The sequence below is a fragment of the Cornus florida genome, unplaced genomic scaffold (genome assembly GCF_030987335.1).
Source record: "Cornus florida cultivar Cherokee Brave unplaced genomic scaffold, ASM3098733v1 CherokeeBrave_3.0.0_Hap2_Chr10, whole genome shotgun sequence".
NCBI classification, from domain to species: Eukaryota; Viridiplantae; Streptophyta; class Magnoliopsida; order Cornales; family Cornaceae; genus Cornus; species Cornus florida.
In genome coordinates this window covers 72,506,243-72,531,380 of record NW_026775580.1, presented here as the reverse complement: position 1 = coordinate 72,531,380, position 25,138 = coordinate 72,506,243, and the positions used below count along the sequence as shown (strand labels likewise).

Sequence of the window (25,138 nt, the reverse complement as noted above, 5' to 3'; positions counted from 1 at the left end):
AAATATGTGACCGAAATATCCGAGAATTATAGATACGTTTTGCTTGTAGAACTCTCTCTTCGTTATGGCCCAGAAACAATAAGAACGTGCCTTGAATTGTCAAAACCCTCCAGCAAAGTGAACATTTTTTCTTGCCAGAAATCAAAATTGATTACACAACCGAATTTGATTGTTAAGCTTCCATCAATTTGAAAAGGTAGAATTATTTATTATTATTATTATTATTTTTCAAATCTATTTTTTATAGACATCCATGACTAAATCAGGGTTCTCCCCTAAAAAAAAAATCTGAGAATTGATTTAACAACTACAGAAGAGACAAAATTCCTTTGTAAAATTGAAATTCAGGTACAAGTCAACCTCTGAAACAATTGCCCTTTTCTCACAGCCCTCAAGAATAAATAGTTAGTTAATTCGGGAGGACCATTTTCAAGACATGAACGCAGCAATATATTGTGCTAGTGAATAAAAACACTGCAAATACAGGAAGCAATTAAATGCAACAGTACACTTCTCTAAATAGAGAACAAAATTTCTGATCTGAACCGGGAAAATGATGCTTATCGCTTCTTGGGTCTTCCCCTCTTAGCTGATTTCCCTTTCCCTTCAGCACTCGGTGCGCTTTTCTTCTCTGCAGGAGGGCGCCCCTTGCCCCGCCCTCTACCAGCAGCCTTTCTACCCCGTTGGCTCTTCTGTTCTGCCTTCCCATTGACCTGTTCACTATCATCACTGCCATCATCACTATCCTCTTCCGACTCTGACGAATCTTTTGATTTCTTCCTCTTCTTGGAGTTGTCAGATCCTTTAACAGCACTCTTTTTAGAAGTTTTCTCAGCTACTGGACTTTCGCTCTCAGGTTCTTCATTCCCTGCAGTAAAGGGTAATTAACAATAAATGATCTCTCTACTCACTGCATTTTCCGTAGCCACATTTAACCTTTGTCTAATAGAACATCAGACCTTATCAATAACTCAAAGATGGCCCAGGTGGAAACCTGGCCCTCTTAACACATATTGTGTCCATAGAGGGGGTAGTATAACTCAATGCACATCAAAGGTCAGTTAAAATTGTTTCCCAAAGTTGAATTATAATTTCAATTTGTATTAAATATATATATATATATATATATATATATATATTTTCATTATGGACAATTCTAGATAACATTGACAATGTCACCTATACATACACCATACACCATACCTTCCCCAGAAGCTTTGCCATCATAGATGTCGAGCTGTCAATAACATAAAAAGTCAGTTAGCCTCTACACACATTGGCAGTAACAAACAGAAAGCAGCAGCTAGCAGATACAAACGAAGCAGAAAATACTCAATGGCAAACATCACAAAGGAAAATGTTTCCAAGGACCTTCCTTTTTGACATGATACAGATCTAGGAAAACAGAAGTTGAATTTGTAGTTGATACAGATCTTCTTTAACAAAAATAAATAAATAAATAAATAATCCCTTTTCTTTCTTCTCTCTTTATCATTAACAAAGAATATCCTAACTGATGAGCAGGCCAGAATGCAAACGTCATGAATTTTGCACACAGCACAGATGTCTAATTCAAACAAGTGTCCGTGACAGAAAATACTTAAGAGTGCCACACCCATGGGGGAAAACTGGACTTATACAAGACATTCTGAAGAGGGGGAAAAAAACCTTATGCTGGCCTTTCATTGGACTCTGTCTAGAAATAGGCCTTGCGCAAAATGTGAATGGGGCTTGACAGACAAATTCACTCACACAAGATCTCTAGATGACAGAGGATGATGACGGTTCATAGGCACAGATTGCTGCACTCTTGGAGGTATCCAAGTTCATACACCAAGGTGATGCTAAAGGCACATCATGCTGGATAATGGCCCAAAACAGGAGCAGAGCCTAGGAAGGTATGAAGAACTGTCATGTAGGCAGTGGAAGTCTTTGTACTCGACACCCATCTAAAGCATAATAGGGCAAAGAAGCAGTATGCTTTTGCTCTTAGCTACCAACACAAGAGGCAGATACAAAACTTTTAACATTCCAAGGCTCCAAAATTAAGATCGTTACAAAACCGTGACTTGAGGTGGAGTGGAGTAAGAGCTCCCAGTACCAGGCGCACCAACCATAGTTCTATTTGGTTCTTGTCCAAATGGTCCAAATTTACAGTCCACAATAAAAACGGACCGACCTGGCTTCAATTTCCTTTTGGTAAATTTTTGCAGGCAGATTCCAGACTGTTGTGGGTGTGATGGCACTAAACCAGTCCGACTACCCTTATCTAGGGCTGCAAATGAACCGAGCTGTTCATGAACAGCTCAGGCTCGGCTCGGGATACATCTACGTACAATGTTCATCTTATAACAGAGATAACCAGATATTCACTGCAATCCTAAGGATGCTCATAAACAGAATTATACATGTACATAGGATTGCAAATGAGCCGACCTGTTCATGAACAGCTCGGGTTCAGCTCGGGCTCGTTCGTTAAGTAAACGAGCCGAGCTCAAGCTCAATTTTTAGGCTCATTTAATAAACGAGCCGAGCCCGAGCAGTGTTGGGCTCGGCTCGTGAACAAGCTTGTTAATCGAAGGTGCATATATATTTTCATTTTATGTTTAGTAGGTGTAGCCCATACAATATATAAGTTCGGCCCCAACTCTCATCCTTTCATTAATCAGGCCCAAGGAGTTATATAATTCATTAGCCCACCATAGAATAAGATTCCATCTCACATATTAATCTCAACTGTTGGTTTTGGTAATGTTAAGAGATAAGAATAAACCCTAAAATTAGAAGACTAAGCCACATATCATCTTCACATCTCCAACGCATAATCCCGCCGGAAGCCTTCGCAACACAGCTCATTATCTCTCTGTCTCTCTGTCTCTCTCTCTCTCTTAATCAGATCAGCTCCAACGTATAATCTGCCAATAGCCCTCCACAAGCCACACAACTCTCTCTCTTTCTCACACGGATCTCAAGGTGGAACAACAGTGGAAACCTTGTAAGATCTTGTTGGAAATTGAGATGTGATCTCATGAAAGAGATGATGTTTAGTTCTTTTCTTGAATTTGGAATTAATTCTACAACTTGAGTAAATTGAATTTTTTGGCAGATGCGCTGTCAGGTTCTTTGCCTTCTTCTGTGGGAAATTGTCTAAATTCCGTATTTGAGCAGAAACATGCTCTCTGATATATCTGTTATGCAGAATTGGGAAGCAAATTGGGAGGCTGTATGTAACCGAGCCCGAGCTTTTCGAAACTCTACCGAGCCGAGCCCAAGCACCTCTCTGAAGATGACTAGCCGAGCCCGAGCAACCCAAAGCTCGGCTAGGTTCATTTGCAGCCCTACATGTACATGTACATGTACTGCTTTTAACATTGCTATTGTTGACAATGGTGATGTCAAGCCTCTTAGAGCACCCGTCCCACATGCAAGTGGGAAATTATTCCTAGTTAGGCTGAGACAAATCAGCAATGTGGCAGTTGACACCCCAAACTGCCATAAGGCCCGCTGGCACAAAACAGCATGTCACCAAAACACCTACCATTTGACAACCCAAAATGATGGGCTTGCTGGCACTAACCAGAATAAGTCATATAAGGGTCTGACAAATTCCCCTCAACAGCCGTCTTTGTTGTCAAAACAAAGATTCTATGTGCTAGACAATAGCATTTATCTGTATACAAACCATCAAGTAAAATCATCCCTTAGAGTAATCACAAACTGTCACTAATTGCTATAAGCACGTAGTCTTATCCAGCCACACTGAACTCTATCGGAATGGAGCCAATCTGACATGAAACATTTGTGCCACCCGCTCACATGTCAAACCAACAGGCCATAATCTGTGTCTCTCACAAGCCTCGCCCAACCACCGGCACCCGTCCCACATGCAAGTGGGAAATTATTCCTAGTTAGGCTGAGACAAATCAGCAATGTGGCAGTTGACACCCCAACTGCCATAAGGCCCGCTGGCACAAAACAGCATGTCACCAAAACACCTACCATTTGACAACCCAAAATGATGGGCTTGCTGGCACTAACCAGAATAAGTCATATAAGGGTCTGACAAATTCCCCTCAACAGCCGTCTTTGTTGTCAAAACAAAGATTCTATGTGCTAGACAATAGCATTTATCTGTATACAAACCATCAAGTAAAATCATCCCTTAGAGTAATCACAAACTGTCACTAATTGCTATAAGCACGTAGTCTTATCCAGCCACACTGAACTCTATCGGAATGGAGCCAATCTGACATGAAACATTTGTGCCACCCGCTCACATGTCAAACCAACAGGCCATAATCTGTGTCTCTCACAAGCCTCGCCCAACCACCGGCTTGATCCTTTGTGTCAACTACCAAACACCATTCTGGTGTTGCCACCAAGTCACGGCAGTTACCTAACTGCCATGCCATGCATCAAACAATCCTACCCCAGTTCCAAAAGAGCTTTTTGCCCAATGTCATCAAACCACTTTTTGAGTTTGTGACGTCACAGCCACACCATGCCTTCAAGCTATTGCTTCCTGACATGTTCTGCTGTGCGTGTATGCCACACACCTCTGTGACGCACCCAAGCCATTCCCAGCCCATGGCTTGGTCAGAAAAGTCTATTAGACCCTCGTGGAAGGATTTGCCAATTGAATTGGATCATTCTTCAAGGAAGAACAATCAAGGAATTTCATTACATCCCTTCTAAGATCATTCTATTTCGTTTGGTATTTCGTAGGGATGTGATAAAAGATACACATATAGAGCACGAAATCATTCTTCTTTTTTTGGTTATTAAAACACTAGTTTTACTACTATGCCACCTCCTTTATCATTATCTTGACCAATCCAGTCAAACAAGCCCACATTTGCATTTGCTACCAAATCAGCAATTCATTGCTTCTGCTACTGAAGAAAATCGAAGCTAGGAACCACCTTAGGAGTTAGGTTACATTGAGTTTAGAGAACAATGAACCTTGCTTTAATGACGTTGATGAATATACTAGGGAAAACAAGATCCTTATAAAACCGACAAAAGTTTACGCTTTATACTATACAACTACTGAATGCTAAATCTCCTAATTTACTTATCCATTCCATCGCATCAGTGTTACTTCTATTTCAATCTCCAGTATGGGGAAAAAAAAGATTTTCCAAGAAAGGACCTTTTAAAAGGTCATAAAAATTTTCTTTATTTTCATTGCAATAAAAAAAGTTTGAAGTCAATAACATAAATATAGATCCACATATGAAATTGCAAGGCACGGAAAAGCACTCGATTTCAGTTGCAAGAAAAACTACACAAATAATGAAAGAGAGAGTTACCTGATCAAGACGGTCAAGAACATTTGCTCTATCAACCACCACCATGGAGTGGGCAAATCCACATGCAACACTACCAAGGGGAAAAAATAATGCATAGTAACATCTCACGTATAAAACAGTTTTTTTTCCCTAAATCGAATAAAACAATTCAAGTATACATATAATGCAAACCATGTACCAACCTTATAACATGCATGCCATCGAGGATCTCTACTTTTTTGGGATTCGCAGAAGATCTACAGCATAGAAATGCATACGAAAGAAATAGTAAAAAGAAATAATAAAAGGAGCTCAAAACTAAAGAAATACTATTATTGTTAGTGAATAAGCATACTTCTGCCCATGAGGTCCATAACCCAGCTCCCCTGACTGAGCTTGGCCCCAACTTATGCATGAGGTATCAGCACCAACAAAATGGTGCATATAGCCTGAATCCATGCAACGTATATTCCAGCCACTGTAAAAAAGCAAACATAAACAAATTTGTCCACTTGATTGTGATATGATTATTATATATCAAGATTCAAATTATAACTTACTAAATTGGTGCAAAAAGAATATCCTACTTCGTATGAGCCACTTGAAAACAATTATTTATATATGCAGTAGTGAGAATATGATGGAGGAAATGAAATCTTTCACATGAATTCTCACACTAGACTCTCAGATGCTCAGAAATCAGAATTAGTGAACATATAGGCTGCTAAGGTGTATAGCCAAAAACAGAAAAGTAGGCCTGTGTTTGTTTCATTGTAAAACATTTTCTGCAAAGAATTTTCTTCATTTTCCGGTGTTTGGGAGAGTCCAAAATTGGTAAGTCATTTTCTCTGTGAATCATTTTATGCCAGATGAATGAAAATGACTTGCCATAAAAGAAATTGTAATTTGTTTTAGGAAATTTACCACTTCATGTGGGCCATCATCCCGTCATTTTCTCCTACACACAGTCTCATGCAGGTCTAGGACTCAAGTGACTGTTGGACTTCAATGATCGGAAAACCAAAGAAAGCGACCATGGCGATGAGGGCGAAGAAGGGTTCATGTGAAACCATTTTTGGGAATAATGATTCTAGAGGACGTCTGGGTTAGTGAGTTAGGTCCGGTCAAGTTCGAAATTGGGATGGAAGGAGAAGTGATAAGTACTGAATATTTCATATTCGAGCCCTTAAACGTGCATGTGTTAATGTCTTAGTGATACCTTTATCTCGGTTCTTATGTCTATTTTCGTTTATTTGCTATTTGTAGGTCCTTAGCCGAAGATATGGACAATTCCATGGATTTGAAGCTTGGAATGGTGTTCCTAACGCTTACGGAGATGTTCCGGACCTTCCGAGCCAGTTTATGACTCAACCGAGCAGTTTTCAAGGAATTCAAGCTCAGAGCTCGAGCACAAACCCTTAGTGCTCGAGCACAGATCCCCAGTGCTCGAGCACTGATCGAAGGAAATAAAAAAAATGGTTGTGTTGAAGGAAAAGAAGCTTCGAAAATTATAGATCAAAAAGCTCGAGCTCTAAGCCTGGTGATCGAGCACCAGAAGCCAAAGCTCGAGCACTGAGACCTAGTGCTCGAGCACAAGACCCCAGAGCTCGAGCATTGAAATTAGTGCTCGGCCCTGGAAGTTTTTAACAAGTGCGGGAATGTTATAAAACTCCTCTTCTTTGTTACCACATAGGCCTAAGTGTCCCCAAAAGTTAAAAAGCCCATCCAAGGGAGGTTAGGACTTGTTCTCCACTACAAAAGAAGATGAGAAGACACATTGAAAGCTTCTTGGTGGCTTTAGGGTTTAGAGTTCTCATCGAAGATTGAAGAAGACATCCTTAAGAAAAAGTTGCAGTACATGGAGATGGCTTCTACACCAACAATGACGATATTCTTCCTCTCCATGAGTGCTGAATCATCTCTTACGGCATTGATGTAACCTTAGACCGAGTAGCATGGTTTGATTATTCTTAACTTTGGGGATTTTTATGAATTATGTATATTGATTGCGTGATTGTGAGCAATTGACTTAGTAGTACTAAGCAATTGGGGTTTTTAATGAATATAATCAGTTTTAATGGAATTAACATCTTGTCTTAGAATTAATCTTGTTTTAATTGAATTCAAACCTCTATCGTGAGATATTGGCGGCTAAGGGCTTCTCTCAATGGTAGAAGTGGATGAATTATTGCTTAATGTTTATTCATAAATACTCTTTTTAATTGAATTAGAATGTGCTTGTGGCTATTCGATTCCCGAGTATACATAAAATCGAATTCCCATAGTTGAAGCAATGACTATGTTACAAAGCTAGCGGTACCTTGATATCAATCTTTGATAATTTAGTTTATTTTCCCGTTTTATTGCAATTTACACATAACTAAACACAAAATCATATTTCTTCTCGAATTGAATTAGGTACTAATTTTATACTTAACAATTCCAACATGGTCATTGAGCTTCGACACCCTAAATATAGCCCTATCCTACAATGATTCATTCTATTGCGAGTGGTCTCTTATTATTGGCTCACATCAAGAAGCAGAAGGCGGCGTAGATGGTTTCTAAGTGTTTTTGTGTGTGGCGTTTCAGAGAGACAGAGAGATGGTGTTGGAAGTGGTGAGTGTCAGGTAATCACATCAAGGGTAAAACGACATTTCACCTTTTAAATGTACTCATCTTTTAACTGTACGCATCAGCAATGATGCCAGCATGGAAGTTAAATAAAGCCACGGGTATAATGGTAAAATCACTTTTCCGTCAAAAAAGGAAACGTCTGTTAACTTTGACAGGATGTCAAGAGTAATTTTTGACCAAGTTTAATCCATGGGCAATAAAGGCAAACTTGGGGGGTGTCAAAGCATTTTACCCTATTTAGATTGATAAGAAGCAAAAGACGTAAAGTACTTTGGATAAGATCAATGGCTAGTGTACTGACATAACTGTAGCCATCAACAAACATAATAAACAACCAACATCAAATACCAATAGATGATATAAAGATGCAACCAAATACTTGTGTTTGAGAACTAGACAAGTTAACATAGATGCCAATAAAAACAAAAACAAAAAAAGGTCAATCGGCATATGATACAACTGAGACATAGAGCACAACCTTAAATCCATAAGAGGTTTAGGATACATCCAATCGTCACCCGTGCCCTTTAATTTGCCCCACATATACAACTGCCCTCCACCTACAAAACAAAGGAACTTCTATACTCAATAACAAGTTAATAACACATGATGGACTTTTTTGGTAGCAAAGCCGTACGGTTAACATATCAACGAATTTAACATATGTTAACCAAGGACATGATTAAAATGTTTCAAGTGTCAATCCCATAAGGTATAATAAAAGAATACTTAAAATTGCTTTAGATGCCAACGACTTATGGTTAACATACTATTTACTCACAGTCATAAATCTTATCAGGAGAACCGAACAGCAAACTTCGCACTAGATATCAGAATTCAGTAAATCACTACAAGAACGATAATTGAATAGATGTAGAAACACATAAATATATAAATAAAGAAATATGAAACATAAATAGAACAATGGGGAGCACAATATCTATCGTTTATCAAGCTGGGTGCCCCAGCTACAATAAAGAGCTAAAGCATACATTTAATTAAGGATGACAAAAAAATATATACTTGGCCATAGAGTCAATAGGTAATCTGCAGCAAGGTAATATCATTCATGAAGAAAAAGAACAACTTATGAGTATAAATTGAACAATGTTGGGGACACAGGTGAACTAAGTCCACCTCGAACCAACCTAAACATTGGTTGGACTTATATTGAGGTACAAGGCAACCCAACCATTACAAAACACAAATTTGTATACATGCTTGGTTGTAGACGTCAAGGAACTTTTTGATCATTCTCCAGCACTTACTCCAATCCCCCTTTCATCGGTAAGTTAGTCCCTCTTCCCTCTATCTCCTTACTGTCATTCTCTGTCGGACTCTTCAACTATGAGCAACAATTTAATCTTTCTCTTGTTCTACAATTTATTTATTCAGATCTCAAGAAGTTTCATGCATGATATAACTAACTAGTCAACTGTACATTGTTCCTCTTTATTAGGCCACTTTTTATTTTTTATGTTCTATTACTGTGGAGAGGGATTTTTAAATCAACAAAATCTAGCCTTTCCCTTTCCACTATCTGTTTCTTTAAATCTAATTCAAGAAAAACAAGTTCAACAAGAGCTTAAACAATAACTCAAGCTACTAAAGGTAACTACATCATGATGGGGGTTAGACTCCGTGTGAAGATGGGTAAGTTGGGTTGAACCTAGGTTTTTTAAATCAACAAAATCTAGCCTTTCCCTTTCCACTATCTGCTTCTTTAAATCTAATTCAAGAAAACCAAGTTCAACAAGAGCTCAAACAGTAACTCAAGCTGACTAGAGGTAATTACATCCAGATGGGGGTTAGACCCCGTGTGAAGACGGGCACGTTGGGTTGAACCTAGGTTGACCTCCCAACCCACTCAAGTAGCAACTTAAAAAAACATTGAACAATTCATTCCTCCCATGAAAACTACATCACCACTACCCACCCACCCGAAAAGGGAAAAATGAAAGAGAAGCATGAACGCTATTGGTTTCCAGAGCTTGAAGACAAAAAGAAAAGTACCTATCAGAAATTAGAAACTAGGAAGTCAATAAGACCAAATGTTTCACTACAAGTCATTATCATTGATTCCTACATAGTAGCTCGACCAATTCAAAACTTTTGTTTTGACTAGAAGTTCATATTTCTAGAAGTTAAGAGTTTTGATCCTCGGGTAATTAATAATATATACATCTAATATTTACAAGCAAGGTAAGTAATACTATATTCAAATAGCATTTAAAAGCCCATCAAGGGCGCATATAAAGCAAAACAAACAAAACTTAATAATATAATTGCACTGGAAACTTGTCATAGAAATATAATCACAAGGGTCAAATACTCCTGCAATCAGCAATCCTACATATGCATAAATTTCAGTAATTTATATATAAATATATATACATATATATATATAGTATATTTTTCTTAGTTGGTACTCACACACACATGCCTCCACTGAGGTTTGAACCCTTGACCTCCCTTTGGGAAGTAAGAGCCTGATACCGTTAGGTCACTGGCCCATGAAGAATAAGATTGGGAAAACACAAATAGAAGGAGCAATCTATACCAGCAGTACATGCGGAGTTGGCAGAACCAGCTGAAACTATTGCATCAGGAGGCAAAACATTGTGCTTTGTAAAAACATCAACACGACGAGGTAAAAACTCATCCTTCTGCTCTTTATGTCCAAGCCTAATACAACGCGCAAGTAGTCACATTCAACAGTAACCAAGAAGAGGACAGAAATGGAAATTTTTTTAAAAAGCACAGAGAAAACTCAAGTTTCAAAATATATCCGGTATCTAGAATAATTTGGTGTTTTTAGTAGAATGTACACAGCGTGGAAAATGAGAATCAAGGAATTTGAAGTACAAACCTCCCATAACCACCAAAGCCCCACCTAAAAACGTCCACAAAAGAATTATCAAAAGTCAGATGGATAAAAATCATTTGAACTGGGAAAATTTTATTTTTAAAAAATAAAACAAAACCATATCAACTGCAGCAAACTTACGTGTAAACATAGCCTTTCGAATCCACCGCCACTGAATGCACAAAAAATAAATAAATAAATAAAATATAAGGTAAAATGCGCATCATGCAAGCTATACAGGCAGAATAAGCAGGATCCACATGCAACCTGTATGGTTTGTTCCACAAGCAACTTTAACAATGGTTTCTCCAGCAAGAGAGGCTATGGCTCTAGGGCGTGGTTGGGCTTCATAAGCAAGCCTCACAGAGCTGTCTTTAGTATTGTACTGCAAGCAAATCAAGCGTTTTGTGAAAATCAGAATCAAATAGATATTATACACATGTGAAGATGCATGCTCGAACACATCCACATTGATGGATATACATGCATCTCATTTCTAACCATCAATAACTATGTCAAAGACATCGATGCTTTCTGTGACATGAAATGCATCAACAAAAATCTTCCCAAGCCTGGCATATATAACCATGTGACCCATTTACTTGACAAATGGGAAGAACAGATGTACAGTGTGTGCAGCCATAATTTTATTTGTTACTTTATGACTAACATATATATGATTAAATTCTATATGTTATAGTTATTTTCTATGTTCTGTAGTGGGAGATACATGCATACAAATTTCTTCCTCTTCTTTTTTAATAGAGTATACATATGCACATTTTTTATTGTGAATAAGTGTGCCCTTTTAGAAGGGATTAATAAACCATAATGAGTGTGTATATGGATATATATCAATGATTGCTTGCAAATCAGACTGCTGCCCCCTCAATGGCTAGCTTTCATACAGTAGGACACTTGTTGGCAAGATAATGTGCCTGCCAAGATCCCACTCCTGTTTCACAATATAGAAAAGGGTAAAATGTCCATTTCCTTCCTAGGTGCGAAGACTAGGGGTGGCAATATTTGACACGACGCGCTAACATGACACGAACACGGTACGAGATAAGAAGGTTTGGGTTTGGACTAATCGTGTTCATGTCATAATTGTGTCGACATGGATTGACTCGTTAACCAAACGTGTCGTGTTCGTGTTTGACACTACTAATACGATTATGACACGATTAACTAAACGTGTCAGATAAACGTGTAGTATTTGTGTAAAAAATAACCTATTTAGCTCAACGTGTAAAATAAATGTGTCGTGTTTGTGTAAAAAATGACTTAACATGTTTTTTTGTGTTAATTGTGTTAGTCGTGTTTAAGTTTGGGCTAATCGTGTTTGGGTTTGAGCTAATCGTGTTTGGGTTTGAGCTAATCGTGTTCGGGTCGTAATGGTGTCGACACAAATTGACTCGTTAACTAAACGTGTCGTATTCGACACTACTAACACGATTAACCCGATTAACTTAACGTGTCAGATAAACGTGTCGTATTCGTGTAAAAAATAACCTATTTAGCTAAATGTGTCATGTTTATGTAAAAAATGACTTGAACGTGTTTTTTCGTGTCATTTTGTGTTGTGGTCTTGACTCATTTATTAAACGAGTTACGCGTGTCGTGTCGTGTTATACGTATAATAATTGTGTCGTGTTCGTGTCAAGGGATCTTGACACGGTTAATAATTGTGTCGTGTTTGTGTAGACTCTAATCGTGTTCGTGTCATAATTGTGTTTACACGAACACGACCCGTCAACACGAATTGCCACCCCTAGCAAAGACTGCACAATATATTTATGATGAGACCACTACATGGATGAATTATTCACTAAATAAAACATACAACTGAATGATGCACAGTACCACGTGTTACAGTTACTTCATATGTAAGTACTCAAGTGTTATGTATGTTTGCTTCCAAATGTATAAACTCCCTTTTTCTCTTCCAGATATTCAAGAAAACTTGCACATGCTCACTCTAATAAGATAACAATACGAAAAAAAAGAAAATCGTATGATATTCCAATTATTTGTTTAAATAAAAGAAAGGGATTAAAGAAGACAGGGACTCAAAACCCATATTCCTTATGATATCCCAATCTTGCAGGCTGCAGGGTCATGAGCTGACAATATCAATAATGAAAGGTCCATCTAGAAATCTAGAGAGCAACTTCAAATTTTAAAATTTAAAAAAGCAAGTATGCAATGGGCTATTTACAGAATCTAACATCATTGAGTTTCTAAAATTTACAATCAGCTCTTTGGTAAGTTAAAAAATAGAAATAAAACTTTTGTATAAATAACAAAAGAGTGTACATATTCAATCTCCTCTCTCCTATTTCCTTCTTCGTTTACAATACAAAGTGTGCCTAGTTCTTACTATGCCCAAACACAACCAACGCCAACTACCAAGCCCATAAACTATAACCAAATCCTCTCTTCCTAACAAAAGGCCATGGTCGCAAAAGGGGGCTTGAACAACTGGAAACTAGCACGGCTGGGACAAAGCAAGTTCCCATCCAGACCACACTGTGGTCGCCATTGACTTTTAAGTATGACAAAGGCAACATTCCAACACTATAAAAATATCTCTAGATTTTAATTTCTCAAATACAGAGACGAACACATTCAGCCACGTAACTGTTGCTAAATGATTAACACTTATTGTCTATAAACAGCTATATCTAAGCGTAATAGTGTCCACATTTCAATGATTAAAAGTTTGAAACTTACAAAACAGATCATTCTTTTAACGTACCTCATTGTCCGTTCCATGTCCAAGTTGACCATACTGTGGAAGACCAGCAGTTCTAGAAAGCAAGAAACAGTAATCAAATCAGAGATACCGGATTGAAATATGAACTTCCTTCTTCTTTTTTCTTTCAGAATAGGGGAATATAAAAACTTCAGAGCCATATAGGTCAACAGCTCCAATTTACAAATAACATTTTCCAGTAAAGAATAAGGACAAATGCCAATCAACAAACCATACAGTATAGAAGCTCCTTCGACAGAAGTTAACCACGCAGTAAAATCAGCTCCGCAAGCAATATTTTTTACATCAGATACAAGACAACGAACGGGAGACGATTCAACTTCTACAAAAAAGAGAGGCGTAGATGTCATGAAGAGCCTGACACAATTTGGAGACCTACAAATACATGCAAGTACCACTTATAACTGTAAAAGTATCAAACCACAAGAAGAATCTAAACATAAATTTCAGACTCAATATTGCAGAAGTCAAGAAAAAATAAAAGAAAAATTGGAATGTCTTCCAAGAAATGAAAGCAACTTTGGCATTCTTTAATATTAAAGTGTCCTTATCAAGTGTGGTCTCATTAATCGATGGAGGTGGGAGGTGTAGACCAGATTCATCCCTGGCATTGACATTATTTGCACAAAGTGGCTTCTCTAATGATTCAAAGTTCAAACCCGCATTCTCAGACAAGACAGCCCAAGTTTTTACCAATGCAACAAGCAATTATAAATATCATGTTGAAGATTTAAAACATTCAAATTTAATAAATTTCGAGATGCTATTAGCTTGAGAAAGAAAATGCATAAAAATAGAAAGTTAGCAAACCGGTTCAAATTTATACAAAATCTCATATGCAGCAATCTCGGGTCCATGCTCTTTAAAACTCAACAGCTGGGTACATGGTATCTGGAACACTATAAAACTGAATTAGAAGTCACCAATATCGTTCTAAGTTTAAAAGGTTATCTAGAGATGGATGCCCATTGAATCACATGGGGAAAACCTAAAATATGAAACAAAAATAAAGGCAAGCATACTTGTTATAAGCTGATTTGCCAATAAATTCATTATCAAGCTTGTGTCACCAAAATGTATGCATCATTGAAACCATATATATATATATATATATATATATATATATATATATTAAAATACAGTGTTATACATAAGGAAAGATATTAGACAGTTCTTTGTACCTTATTCACATCAAACCCCAAGTCATAAAAGACTCATCTCTACAACTATCAGAAGGCTACATGAATCCAACTCTACAGTTTCACTCTACTCTCAGTAAACCCAAAATAATGAAACAGATTTAGAATCAATAAGCCTCCAAAACCAGTACATATGCACATTACAAGTCCACAAAAAAACAAAAAATAAAAAAAAAGATGTGGGGAACTAATAAAGTACTACATCAGAAGTGATGTAAGACATATCATCGTACCCTTACCCAAATCAAAATCATGCCCTTACCCACTTCTACCCTATGTGCCAAACACTAATGCATCTAGGGCCTCCCCTCCTGAAGTTACAAAGTCACTTTACCAAGTCCCTTCAACATGGGTTTCTCACATTTTTCTTTTCCCTCCTGTGAAGAAAAAAATGTGTTTCAGGACCTAAAAATGGGAAGATGCCAGGGAGGCAGCAAGAAGCAGTTTTCACACCGACGGATGAATTGTAACTCAATACTGTGGTGATGTGGATATAAGGGTCATATTATGACACAATAATTCTAACACGATCAATAATTCAAGTCATTTTCAATTAACCGTTGCCATACCTTATAACTTGCTGCTTCCAAACCTACTTACATGCACTTGGAGTTCCAACTTCCCTCTTTATATAGTAGAGATGTCCTCATCTCACAATTAAAAAGGTAATAATACCTCATCAATACATTGACAATTGCTGCAATCCGCATCAATCAGAAATTCATCAATCCATCTATCCCGGTTTCCTTACATCATCTACGCTAATTATTGGCCTCTTACCATTGACAATTTTTTTTTACCACAAACAATGACTAAATTCATAACCAGATTGTGAATTTTTCCCTTCAATTTGAATAACAAAGCTCAACCACACGATAGTTCAAAAGAACCTCCTGACACAGGAGATTTAACACTGCCCAATATGAATCCTATCAATCAATCTTTCCCTCTTTATAATGTAAAAAACAGAATGAAGAAAATGATCTCATGTGGAAATTCTTAGTTTTTCTAGAAATACCAACCCCTAATTTTACAGGAACAGAAGACACGAAACTTTATCATGGCTCATAGTTATAACAATTCTGACCCCTTAAGATGCCAGCCAGCTTAGCTATGAAGGCAGATTCGTAGTGATACCACATGCTTAAGTTCTAGTTCCTCTAGGAGTTTAAACACCATCATCTTCACCCCAACCCCTCTCTTCTAATTTGCCTATACCAGAGGAACATAAATAGTAACTCATCTTTGATGAAAATAAAAACATCAATCATTTATTATCAGGTTTCATACATTAAAGAGAGAATAAAATTACAACATCATCAAAGCCTCCTTATCTTGTACCAAAAATAATCATGTCTACTTTTAAATGGCATATAAATTCTGAAGGACAACTTCATTCGATGACCAAGCAACACTAGTTGTTAGGCCTTGGGGGTTAAACATGTCAAGTTCTGGTTGATGACAGCGCTCTTGATTATATACAACTACAATAATACAACAATCAGTACAATACTAATGATAAAACACCCAACAATTTTGCTTCTTTCTTATCTTTCAGCCCATTGGCTTCCGCAACTCTTGATCAAGCTCTTTTGGAGATTGAAAAAAAAAAATACAAGAACCATCATATAATGCCCTTCTACAATATCCGTTAACACTTTTTTGCCTAAAGAATGAAATTGGATGAAAAAGGAAGGCGAGAAGGATGCAAGAGATTTCCCTAGGGAAAGAAAGAAGCCTTTCATTTTTTCTGTTTGGTTGAAAAGAAAAGAATGGAGGAAGAAAAACAAATGGCATTAGGCAATTTTACCATCATACCAGTACATATTAAATGAAGATTATTGCCATTTTGAAGTGCCAAAACATAAATGGAAACCTTTTCACTCCTTTTCTTTTGGAAGAAATATGGAGGCTCCAAAAGAAAAGGCCATTTCCCTCTTCTTTCTCCTTTCCCTTCCACCAACCATCAGAACTCTATACTTCACCCCTTTCCTTCCATCCTTTCTTCTTACCAAACAGACCATTAAAAAACAATATCACATACCTTTTTTTTTTGATAAGTAAAACAATATCACATACCTCAAGATCACTTCTCATGACCTAAATGAAAAAAAATTAAATGGCCATATAATTAGTCTTCCCCTTCACCGAAATTTTTCTCAAATAGGGAAGGGAAGTCAACAAAAACGAGTAATATTAAATCAATACAAGTACATTTAGAATAAGATTGATTTGGTGGTTGTGACTCAACCTTACGAAAGTCACATATTCTTTCATCAAAGAAAATTTTAATATTATAAGATATTGTTATAGCAAAACATTATTTTTTTCATTTTTGGTTTGGTTACGGGAAGTGGTGCGGAAAACATACCATTTTTAAGTGAGCCTAAACCCAACTGTCCATGTTTATTCAAGCCAAATGATAATGAGAGGCCATCTTTAGTTACTAGAACAGTATGGTTCCTCCCGGCCGCTGCTCTAATGATTTTATACCTGAAAAGGAAAGAAAGAAAATAAAGAAATAGTCATTTGGGCAAAAAAATAATAAAATGTCAAAAATCTAATTACACTAGTAATTTTCAATATTTACCACATGGAGATGGAATGGGCAAAGCACACAACGAGTTCATATTCCAATTTAGCTGCTATTCTATAAAAATCTAAAAGTCTTTAAAAAACTTAATACATACATACATACAACACATATATGAATTTACATTTTAAATAAGGAGTCTGGCTTCCCTTCTCTCTTCCACACATACCATACCCCCAGTCGTAATCAAATTACTTTGTCCTGTAATAACCATTTGACAATAGCGTGTGACCAGACTAAAAAACCAACAAACCTCATATACATTTTTATTAATCAATATATATATATATATATATATATATATATAGGTTAGGGCAGTGGAAGCATGTGAACAAATAGTCCCAAAGAAAGCCAACAAATCAATCACACAGAAACACAAGAAATAACATCGTTCAGCCAAAACCGGCTTGCATCCACGGATGAGAAGAAATTCCACTATGATTCCTAGATGTATTAGGACAATAGAATACCAACACCACGTACATGTCTTTTCACCATGTACCACTCCACGAGCCTATCTTCTCGCTACCAGCGCCACCGGTGTTTTTCTTACTCTACTAACCCACACACTATCTCTAGCCATCAATTCCCTCTTGAGATTACATCTCTCTCAATCTCATAAGTCTCAACCCATAACCTAGGTGCCTATTTATAGAGTTCCAAACCCAATTCCTTGTTGGACAAGGATTACAATTTCTTAGAGTCCAAGACTTGCTTAATAAGAAATTTTCTATCATAATACAACTCTAAAATAAAAACCTAATTGTTAGGAATTTGAGGCACAATTCCCAACTATATATATATATATATATATATATATATATATATATATATTTTGTCAGGTGGTGATAAAGATAGTTACAAACACATGCACCCAAAACAAATGTACGTGAAACTGCAGAACTCATTATAACGACCTGTCATGATCTACAAGACCACAATATGATAGAAAAACATATAGTAACCAGCATAGTTTCTCAATCTTCCCGGAGCAGAACGTACAGAGGTTTACAGCTCTGATAGTTTGGTCTAGTTCCATTCTTTTAACTCAATATTTAAGGTAAGGGCAGTTATAGGGGAACCGAAAGGTATCCTCCGAAAAAACAACTGAATGCAGGTAAAAGAAATAAAAAAATAAAAAAAGAAAGGAGGGAAGGTGATCTCACAACGGCGGTGACGGGCGGTTTAGGTGAGGGCGGTTCGGGGCTCGGCCGTGGCGAATCTAGGTTGAACGGCCAGCTGATGTCCAGTGGCGTCATCATCGCCGTCAAGAAACTCAATCTGCGACGACGACTTCTCGATCTCCGATGAGACAAATGGCAACTGGCGATGGGGATGATCCGATGATGGGCAGCGGCGGTTCACGACGGTGGTTCACGGTTTGCTTGATGACAAATGATAAATTTGAGGAAAAGCAAAAGAAATTAAATTAAGAATCCCATTTTTTATGTTGTTCTGGGATCTAGAGAATGGAAATTTCAACCGAGTTAAAAGTTGTGTCATGTTAGATTGATTGGGATCTTTATTCTATTGGGTCTCGATAAAAAGTGATTGAAGTTTTTAATTGCCTTTCTTGCACATTTCTTTTCCTTGACATGGGGGATTTCTTCTCCCTATCATTCCTTGGTTCTTGCAGAAGTACAAACCATGAACTGCTGTATGTTCTACTTGCCTAATATTTTTTATGTTGTGCCTTTATGTTTTTATAGGACTCTATCCAGAACATCATTTACTTGTTATGCATGCACCATTTGTGGATTCTTCACTGGGCTTAGCCAATGATTAACTTTACAAAAAATTCAATTCTTTCAGTCAAGTCGAGCTCCGCATGGAAGCTCAGAACCCATTTACTGATGAAGCTTTACTTGATTCAATTCACGAAATGGATGATTCGCGGATCGTCAGAGCTTCGGCAATTGTCGCCGGTGATGAGGATGGTCCTTCAGCTGCAAAGGCAGAGGGGGAAGCTAGAGGAAGGGGCGGGAAGAAGAGAAGGCGGACATTGTTGCCGAGGGTTCAGGCCAGACAACCGCCGCCACATCGGTGAAACCAAACTCACTGACCTCATCAATGCCAGAGTCCATCACAGTCGCATCCCACCATCTTCTCCAGATCTTCGGTCTCCGCATCCGCATCCGCATCTTCCTCGCTCTCCTTCAACGACCCCACCAACATAGCCAACAACTACATCTGGAAGGTTAGCCCCGACGGAGATCCCACCATCTTCTCCAGATCTCCGGTCTCCGGTCTTCTCTGTTTTTGACGGGAAAGTTCTTCAAGGTCAAAGCCGGTGGCTGTTTTAATCACATGCAAGAGGTTTTATAGAATCTGACGTGGCTTTGCCACGGAACATTCGGTCGTTTATTCGGGGGTTACACTTCGACCCCCTTATCATTTTCCTTAAGGTAAAACAATATGGAACACAGGCTAAATCTAGATTGTTTGAGACAAAGTCTGCAATGTGGTTCAAGTGCAATCTTGCAACAAAATTAAGGCAAGATGCGCAACCTACCACTGCCTCACCAGATATTTATTGTTTGTCATCGTATTGAACTGAGTGTGTACTGGATTGTTTTAGTAATTGGGAGTACCTTTCTCCTGCCCAATTTTGAGGGAAGGTCCATTACACTTGCTTGTGCAGCACCAAGAAAAAAAAAAAAAAATCTTGTATGCTCCTGTTCATGCATGTTAACCTTAATTTTCAATATTTGGGTGCAATTAAAAAAAAAAAAATTGTTGCCTCAAACCCAAAACAATCCGTGATAAAACGAGAGGCAGTGTCAAAATGGGAACTACCCTGAACATTTTGAGAACAAGAAGAAAGAAAAAAAAAATCACCAAAATCAATACTTGCAGTAACCCAAAAAAGAAAATAACAGCTTACTTCGACAGTTCAGACACAACCGTTGGCCTGTCACGCTGTATTCTATCTCCATGACCAAGTTGCCCTTTCTGCACAAAGAAATGCTTCTTAAGATAAGAAAGCAAAAGAACAAGTAACCAACATACAGTAATGAAATTCACATTTAAGATTCAACATGCCTCATTGCGACCCCAAGTGTAGCAACGACCTTCAACATCCAATGCAACACAATGACAGGATGCTGTAAGCACAATATACAAAGAAAAATCACTACAAATGACAGGGAAAGTCTATAAAAGTTCCACCTTGACACAAATTACAAAAGAAAGCAACAGAAATCATATACTATATTCAAAGAGAAACAGATGATACGATGCTCACCCCCACCCGCGGCAACAAACCAAATGTTAACGCCGACGAGAGGTCGAAGCCGAGTGGGAGAAGGCAAGTTCCCATCTGCATTCTTGCTCCGGCCAATGGTGTTCCAATTCGTAGCACCACAAAACAACAGCTCTCCACCCTTCACCGCCTCCTCCTCCTCCTCAACCTTCTTCTCGTCCTCCACCACCGACATCTCCAATCGTCTCCGGCGAACTAACGGTAGAAAGATTCAAAAAATCACTCACACACAACCAAATGCAACCGAAAATGATAGATCCAACGGCTACTAATCGGTGGACGGCGAATAGCCGGAGGAAGATAAACAAAATCGACGGAGAACTAATCGGGTAACGGCTAGTTGGAAGGAATCGGCGGTTAGGGTTTTCCTTCAGATCAGGCAGATATAACAAGGAAACCCTATGCGTTCAAAATGGTGCTAATATGGTATAGTTTATATAGAAAGGGGAAAAAAAGGGATTGTTGGTGTATTCCTAGAATATGACTTTATTAATAAGGAAATAAATTGTGGAGAGAGAGTGTGAGTGGATATAGTTTTGATACAGTCACTGTTTTGTTTCCATAAATTTTTCATTTTCATTTCAATTTCGTTTTCTTTTCTTTTCTTTTCTTTTCCAAGTCCCTGTCACTGGATTTCCTTTCCTTTTTGTCCATAGGGTTTATGGGTTCCCGCGAGTTTTGTCTGGTGGGAAGTTTTAGGGCAGGTGCTTTTTTGCCTGACAATTTCTTTATACGGAATGACAAAAATGCCCTTGGCAATTAGATACATTATCACTTTAGCATGGGCTGCTTGGTCATTTAAATAGGGTAGGCTGACACAATTGGGTTTTTAGTTTGCCCTTTCTTTTTATGGCATTGGGCGAGATGAACAGTTTTGAAAGGAGGGGTTATTTGTGTAGATTTAGTAGGTTTTACTGTTTATGAGATGAAAAGTCAAGAATTGTTAAACTGAATTGACAGAGCAAGTTTTTACATTTACTCTCCATCATCTCAAATAATGCATAATTTATTTCAAAAATGGTCGTTAAAAAAAATTACAATTTGCAAACAAATAGTAATTCCTTCCTAAAATAAGCGTCATACTTTCTTTTTTTAACTATCCCAAAATAAGTGTTTACTTTCTTTTTTTCAAATAATATATTTCACATCATTTCAAAAATGTCCTTTGAATCTAAATTTCAAACTTCTATATTCAAAACTTAAAAGAGCAACTTAGTAATTTTTCAGGCAGACAATACATCATCACATATATCCCCTTAAAAATTACTACTCCCCATAAGTGACACTTATATTGGGACAGAGGGAGTATTACTTTCACAATTGCTGCATTCGTACATTTTCGTACCTAACTCAAAAATTAAGAACCGATTCAAAAATTGTTAATGGAGTAAATTAATACTAGTAATAATTTAATTTTGTTTAGACGGTGCTAAAATTAGATATAGTCAAAAATAATAATAATAATTTGGGTGGGCTTGAGCACACCCAAGCCACCGAATCCGTTAATGCGCCCCCTTTGAATTCGCCAATGCTCAAAATTGGTGTGACTATAAATAGTGATTCCGCCTTCTCATACTCGTAATTTATTAAAAATTAATGTTACAATATGGACTTGCAGTTGTCCAAAACACTTTCCAACTCAATGTAGTTTAGAGTAGATGTCAAAAACACAACCGCTTACTCTCTTTTAAAAAAATAAAATAAAAAATAACAACCGCTTCCTACAAAATTGGACGGAGACAATACTATCTTTCGTAATCATTTAAAATAAAGTGATACTGGTGTATTAATTGAATTTCCTTCCTTTTAACTAAATATAAAAATGTGTTATGTCATCCATAATTTTTAATATCCATTAAAAAAAAAAAAAACAAAAAGAGAGAGAGAGATAAAGGAATATACGTTCCCTTCCATGTTTTTTTTTTCCTTAGTAACGGATGGAGCATTAAAGTTATATCATATATAGTGTCTACAAGTATTTTCACAATTAACATAAATAATTGTTGAATTTTGATTAATTAATTTGATTTAGCTCCAGAAGGAAATTTTTTAATAACTTTTTCAATTGTTAGGTGAGGGTTCTTGAAGCTCTGTTTGGCTATGAATAGTCAGTAGAATTTCTTTTCCCTACAAGGAAGGGAAAAAATTCAGTTTAATAATAAATTATATATGAATTTATTCACAAAAATTTGTTGAATTATCAAATCGGATCAGTTCAGTTGAGATCCATTCTGTAGTTGTGCATATTTTCGAAACATAATGTCTCACTGGATTAGTCTAACTGGGCCAGAATCAAGCCCAATCTAACTCACTTCTTTCAATCACTTTGTGGGTTTCTATGGTCCCTTGGGTTTACCTCTACGTAGGCCTAAACATCAAGGCCTGCTTGCAGCTCAATAGTACCAACTCTCACGTAATTAGGTGGGGCCACAAAAGTTTCAATGGCGATTAATCACGTCCGTCGGATCATCCAACCTCTGTTCTTGATTCACGGAACCGTCAACAAAATACCCTATAAAAATCACTCACATCACAAGCGGGTAAAACCCTAACCCTATATTCCAAATCTTGTTTCGCCGTTCTACTTTGTACCTCCACAAAAACCCTAATCCTTCCGTTTTGGATCTCCGAAACGAATTCATGTCGTTCGTCAGATCTCTAAGTCTCAATTCTATTTCCTCCGCTTTTCCGTTTGGTTATTCTGAAATAAGACTCAGAAATTATTTTGAAATCCAAGTTTTATTTATTTGTTTTTCAATTTTTGCAATTTTTAGTTCGGATTCGTCTCTTTTTTTGCCTTGGATGACAAAGTGGATATTGAGAAGGTACTAATTTTTATGTTTACACAGAGTAAAGAGACCAAATGATGAGCTTTTTTGAGTTGAATACTCATACATTGATTTGGGTATTATGATTCTCACTCGAATAGGAAGATCTGATGCGTCCATATATCTCTTTGTAATCCTTTGTTCATACATACATATGCATATATCTATATATAGAAGTACATTATCAGTCCTATTTTTCAGAAATAGAAGTTTATATTTGTGTATATAGTTGGTGTTTTGATTTATATTTCGAGGACATATGCATCTATCTATATATAGAAATACATTTTATATAGAAATACATTATTAGTCTTATTTTTCTGACAGAAGTTTATATTGGTGTATATCGTTCGTGTTTTGATTTATATTTCGAGGATAACTTTTTGCGGCATAGATAGGGTGGCAAAACCAGACATTTTTTTCTTTATTTATTTATTTTGGTTTAGTATGAATTTGTGGTCAACGTTTTCAAGTTTTATTCTTATATACTATGTAATTCATTGCGTAGCTAGCTGACTGTTTGTAATTTGACCGAAATGCAAGTTTAGATATTTGCTATAGTGTTGAAAATTTTGAACTAGGACGGTCTGAGGCTCTTGTAATTTGTATATGCCAGAGTACATGTTGTGTTTGTTCAGGAATTGTATTATTTTGTAACCATAGATTATTGATTTTATTAAGAAAAACAATGTAAAAGATTGAATTGCAATTTTGTGGTTGACATATATATTCTCACTCAGGGTTATTGATATTTATAGTTTAGAGATAGAGATATCTTTTATGCAGTGTTTTTGAATGATGAGATCAAATATTTCACAGTTATCCCTGTCTGATAGTTGTGTGCTGAATACTTGTGATCTGACACAAACACTGTAATTTGCAGTTTCTATTGTTGTTTTATTATTAGTCTTTTAATAATAAATAATACTATATAATTTAGATACAGAATACTTAGCTTCCCCCTGATTTTGGAATCATAACTATTTTAATGGTTCCCTGGGAATTCAATAGTATTTGGGGTAGAAACAATGATTAGGTCTCATTGTTTGGTTGGTTTCTATAGATTTTGTATGAAACATTATTAATACCAATTGAGAATGCTTCTTATGCTTTTGTCTTCATGTCTATAGAATTGACACTACTATAGTTTCCACTGTTTTGGAAGAGTTTGTCCAAGTAATCAATTAGTAGTAAGTTTTATTTTATTGGTTTAACAATGAATTTGTGGTTATCCTTTACTCAGGATGGTTTTCGACTTTTGTTCTTGTGCATAATATGTAATTCATTGTATTGCTAGCCTATGATGACAGTTTGTAATTCGACCAAAATGCAAGTTTTTATATTTGCTCTATTGTTGAAAAATTTGAACTAGGACGGTCTGAGGCTTTTGTGTTTTCTTTCTACTGTGATGTATTTGAGGTTTAAACAATGCATGCGTAGTGTGTTATATGAATTCTGTTTGCAAAAGATTAAACTTTGTGATTTTTTATACATACAACAAATATACATTCTCACTCAGGGTTCTTGGTTTTTATAGTCTAGATGCCTTTTAATTCAGTGTTTTTGAATGAGGAGAGCAAATATTTAACAGTTATCCCTGTCTGATAGTTGTGCTGAATACTTGTGATCTGACACTTATACACTGTAATTTTAGGCATTTTCTACCGTTGTTTTGTTTTGTCTTTT

General features: G+C 36.8%; 1 protein-coding gene and 5 non-coding genes across 6 annotated transcripts; 5 read left to right on the top strand and 1 right to left on the bottom strand.

Annotated features, from left to right (window-relative positions):
• Window positions 1–272: 272 nt before the first annotated feature.
• LOC132276462 (uncharacterized) lies at window positions 273–21,286 on the bottom strand. The gene is made up of 16 exons (XM_059777893.1): window positions 20,607–21,286; window positions 20,405–20,466; window positions 20,247–20,314; window positions 17,141–17,262; window positions 13,787–13,892; window positions 13,553–13,604; window positions 11,062–11,179; window positions 10,936–10,966; window positions 10,798–10,821; window positions 10,489–10,613; window positions 8,407–8,488; window positions 5,647–5,769; window positions 5,495–5,548; window positions 5,313–5,382; window positions 1,204–1,237; window positions 273–868 (listed from the first exon to the last, which is right to left on the bottom strand). The coding sequence occupies exons 1-16, from the start codon at window positions 20,797–20,799 to the stop codon at window positions 561–563; spliced, it is 1,572 nt and encodes a 523-aa protein (XP_059633876.1). The 5' UTR covers window positions 20,800–21,286; the 3' UTR covers window positions 273–560.
• A 2,209-nt stretch (window positions 21,287–23,495) lies between these two features.
• LOC132280638 (small nucleolar RNA snoR64a) lies at window positions 23,496–23,566 on the top strand. Its single transcript, XR_009471645.1, has one exon. It is a non-coding gene; the product is annotated as a small nucleolar RNA snoR64a (small nucleolar RNA).
• A 393-nt stretch (window positions 23,567–23,959) lies between these two features.
• Window positions 23,960–24,046, top strand: LOC132280643 (small nucleolar RNA snoR20a). Its single transcript, XR_009471649.1, has one exon. It is a non-coding gene; the product is annotated as a small nucleolar RNA snoR20a (small nucleolar RNA).
• Window positions 24,047–24,239: 193 nt separating this feature from the next.
• Window positions 24,240–24,321, top strand: LOC132280623 (small nucleolar RNA R38). The gene has a single exon (XR_009471630.1). It is a non-coding gene; the product is annotated as a small nucleolar RNA R38 (small nucleolar RNA).
• A 427-nt stretch (window positions 24,322–24,748) lies between these two features.
• On the top strand, window positions 24,749–24,837 carry LOC132280640 (small nucleolar RNA snoR20a). The gene has a single exon (XR_009471647.1). It is a non-coding gene; the product is annotated as a small nucleolar RNA snoR20a (small nucleolar RNA).
• Window positions 24,838–25,011: 174 nt separating this feature from the next.
• LOC132280625 (small nucleolar RNA R38) lies at window positions 25,012–25,091 on the top strand. Its single transcript, XR_009471632.1, has one exon. It is a non-coding gene; the product is annotated as a small nucleolar RNA R38 (small nucleolar RNA).
• Window positions 25,092–25,138: the final 47 nt, after the last annotated feature.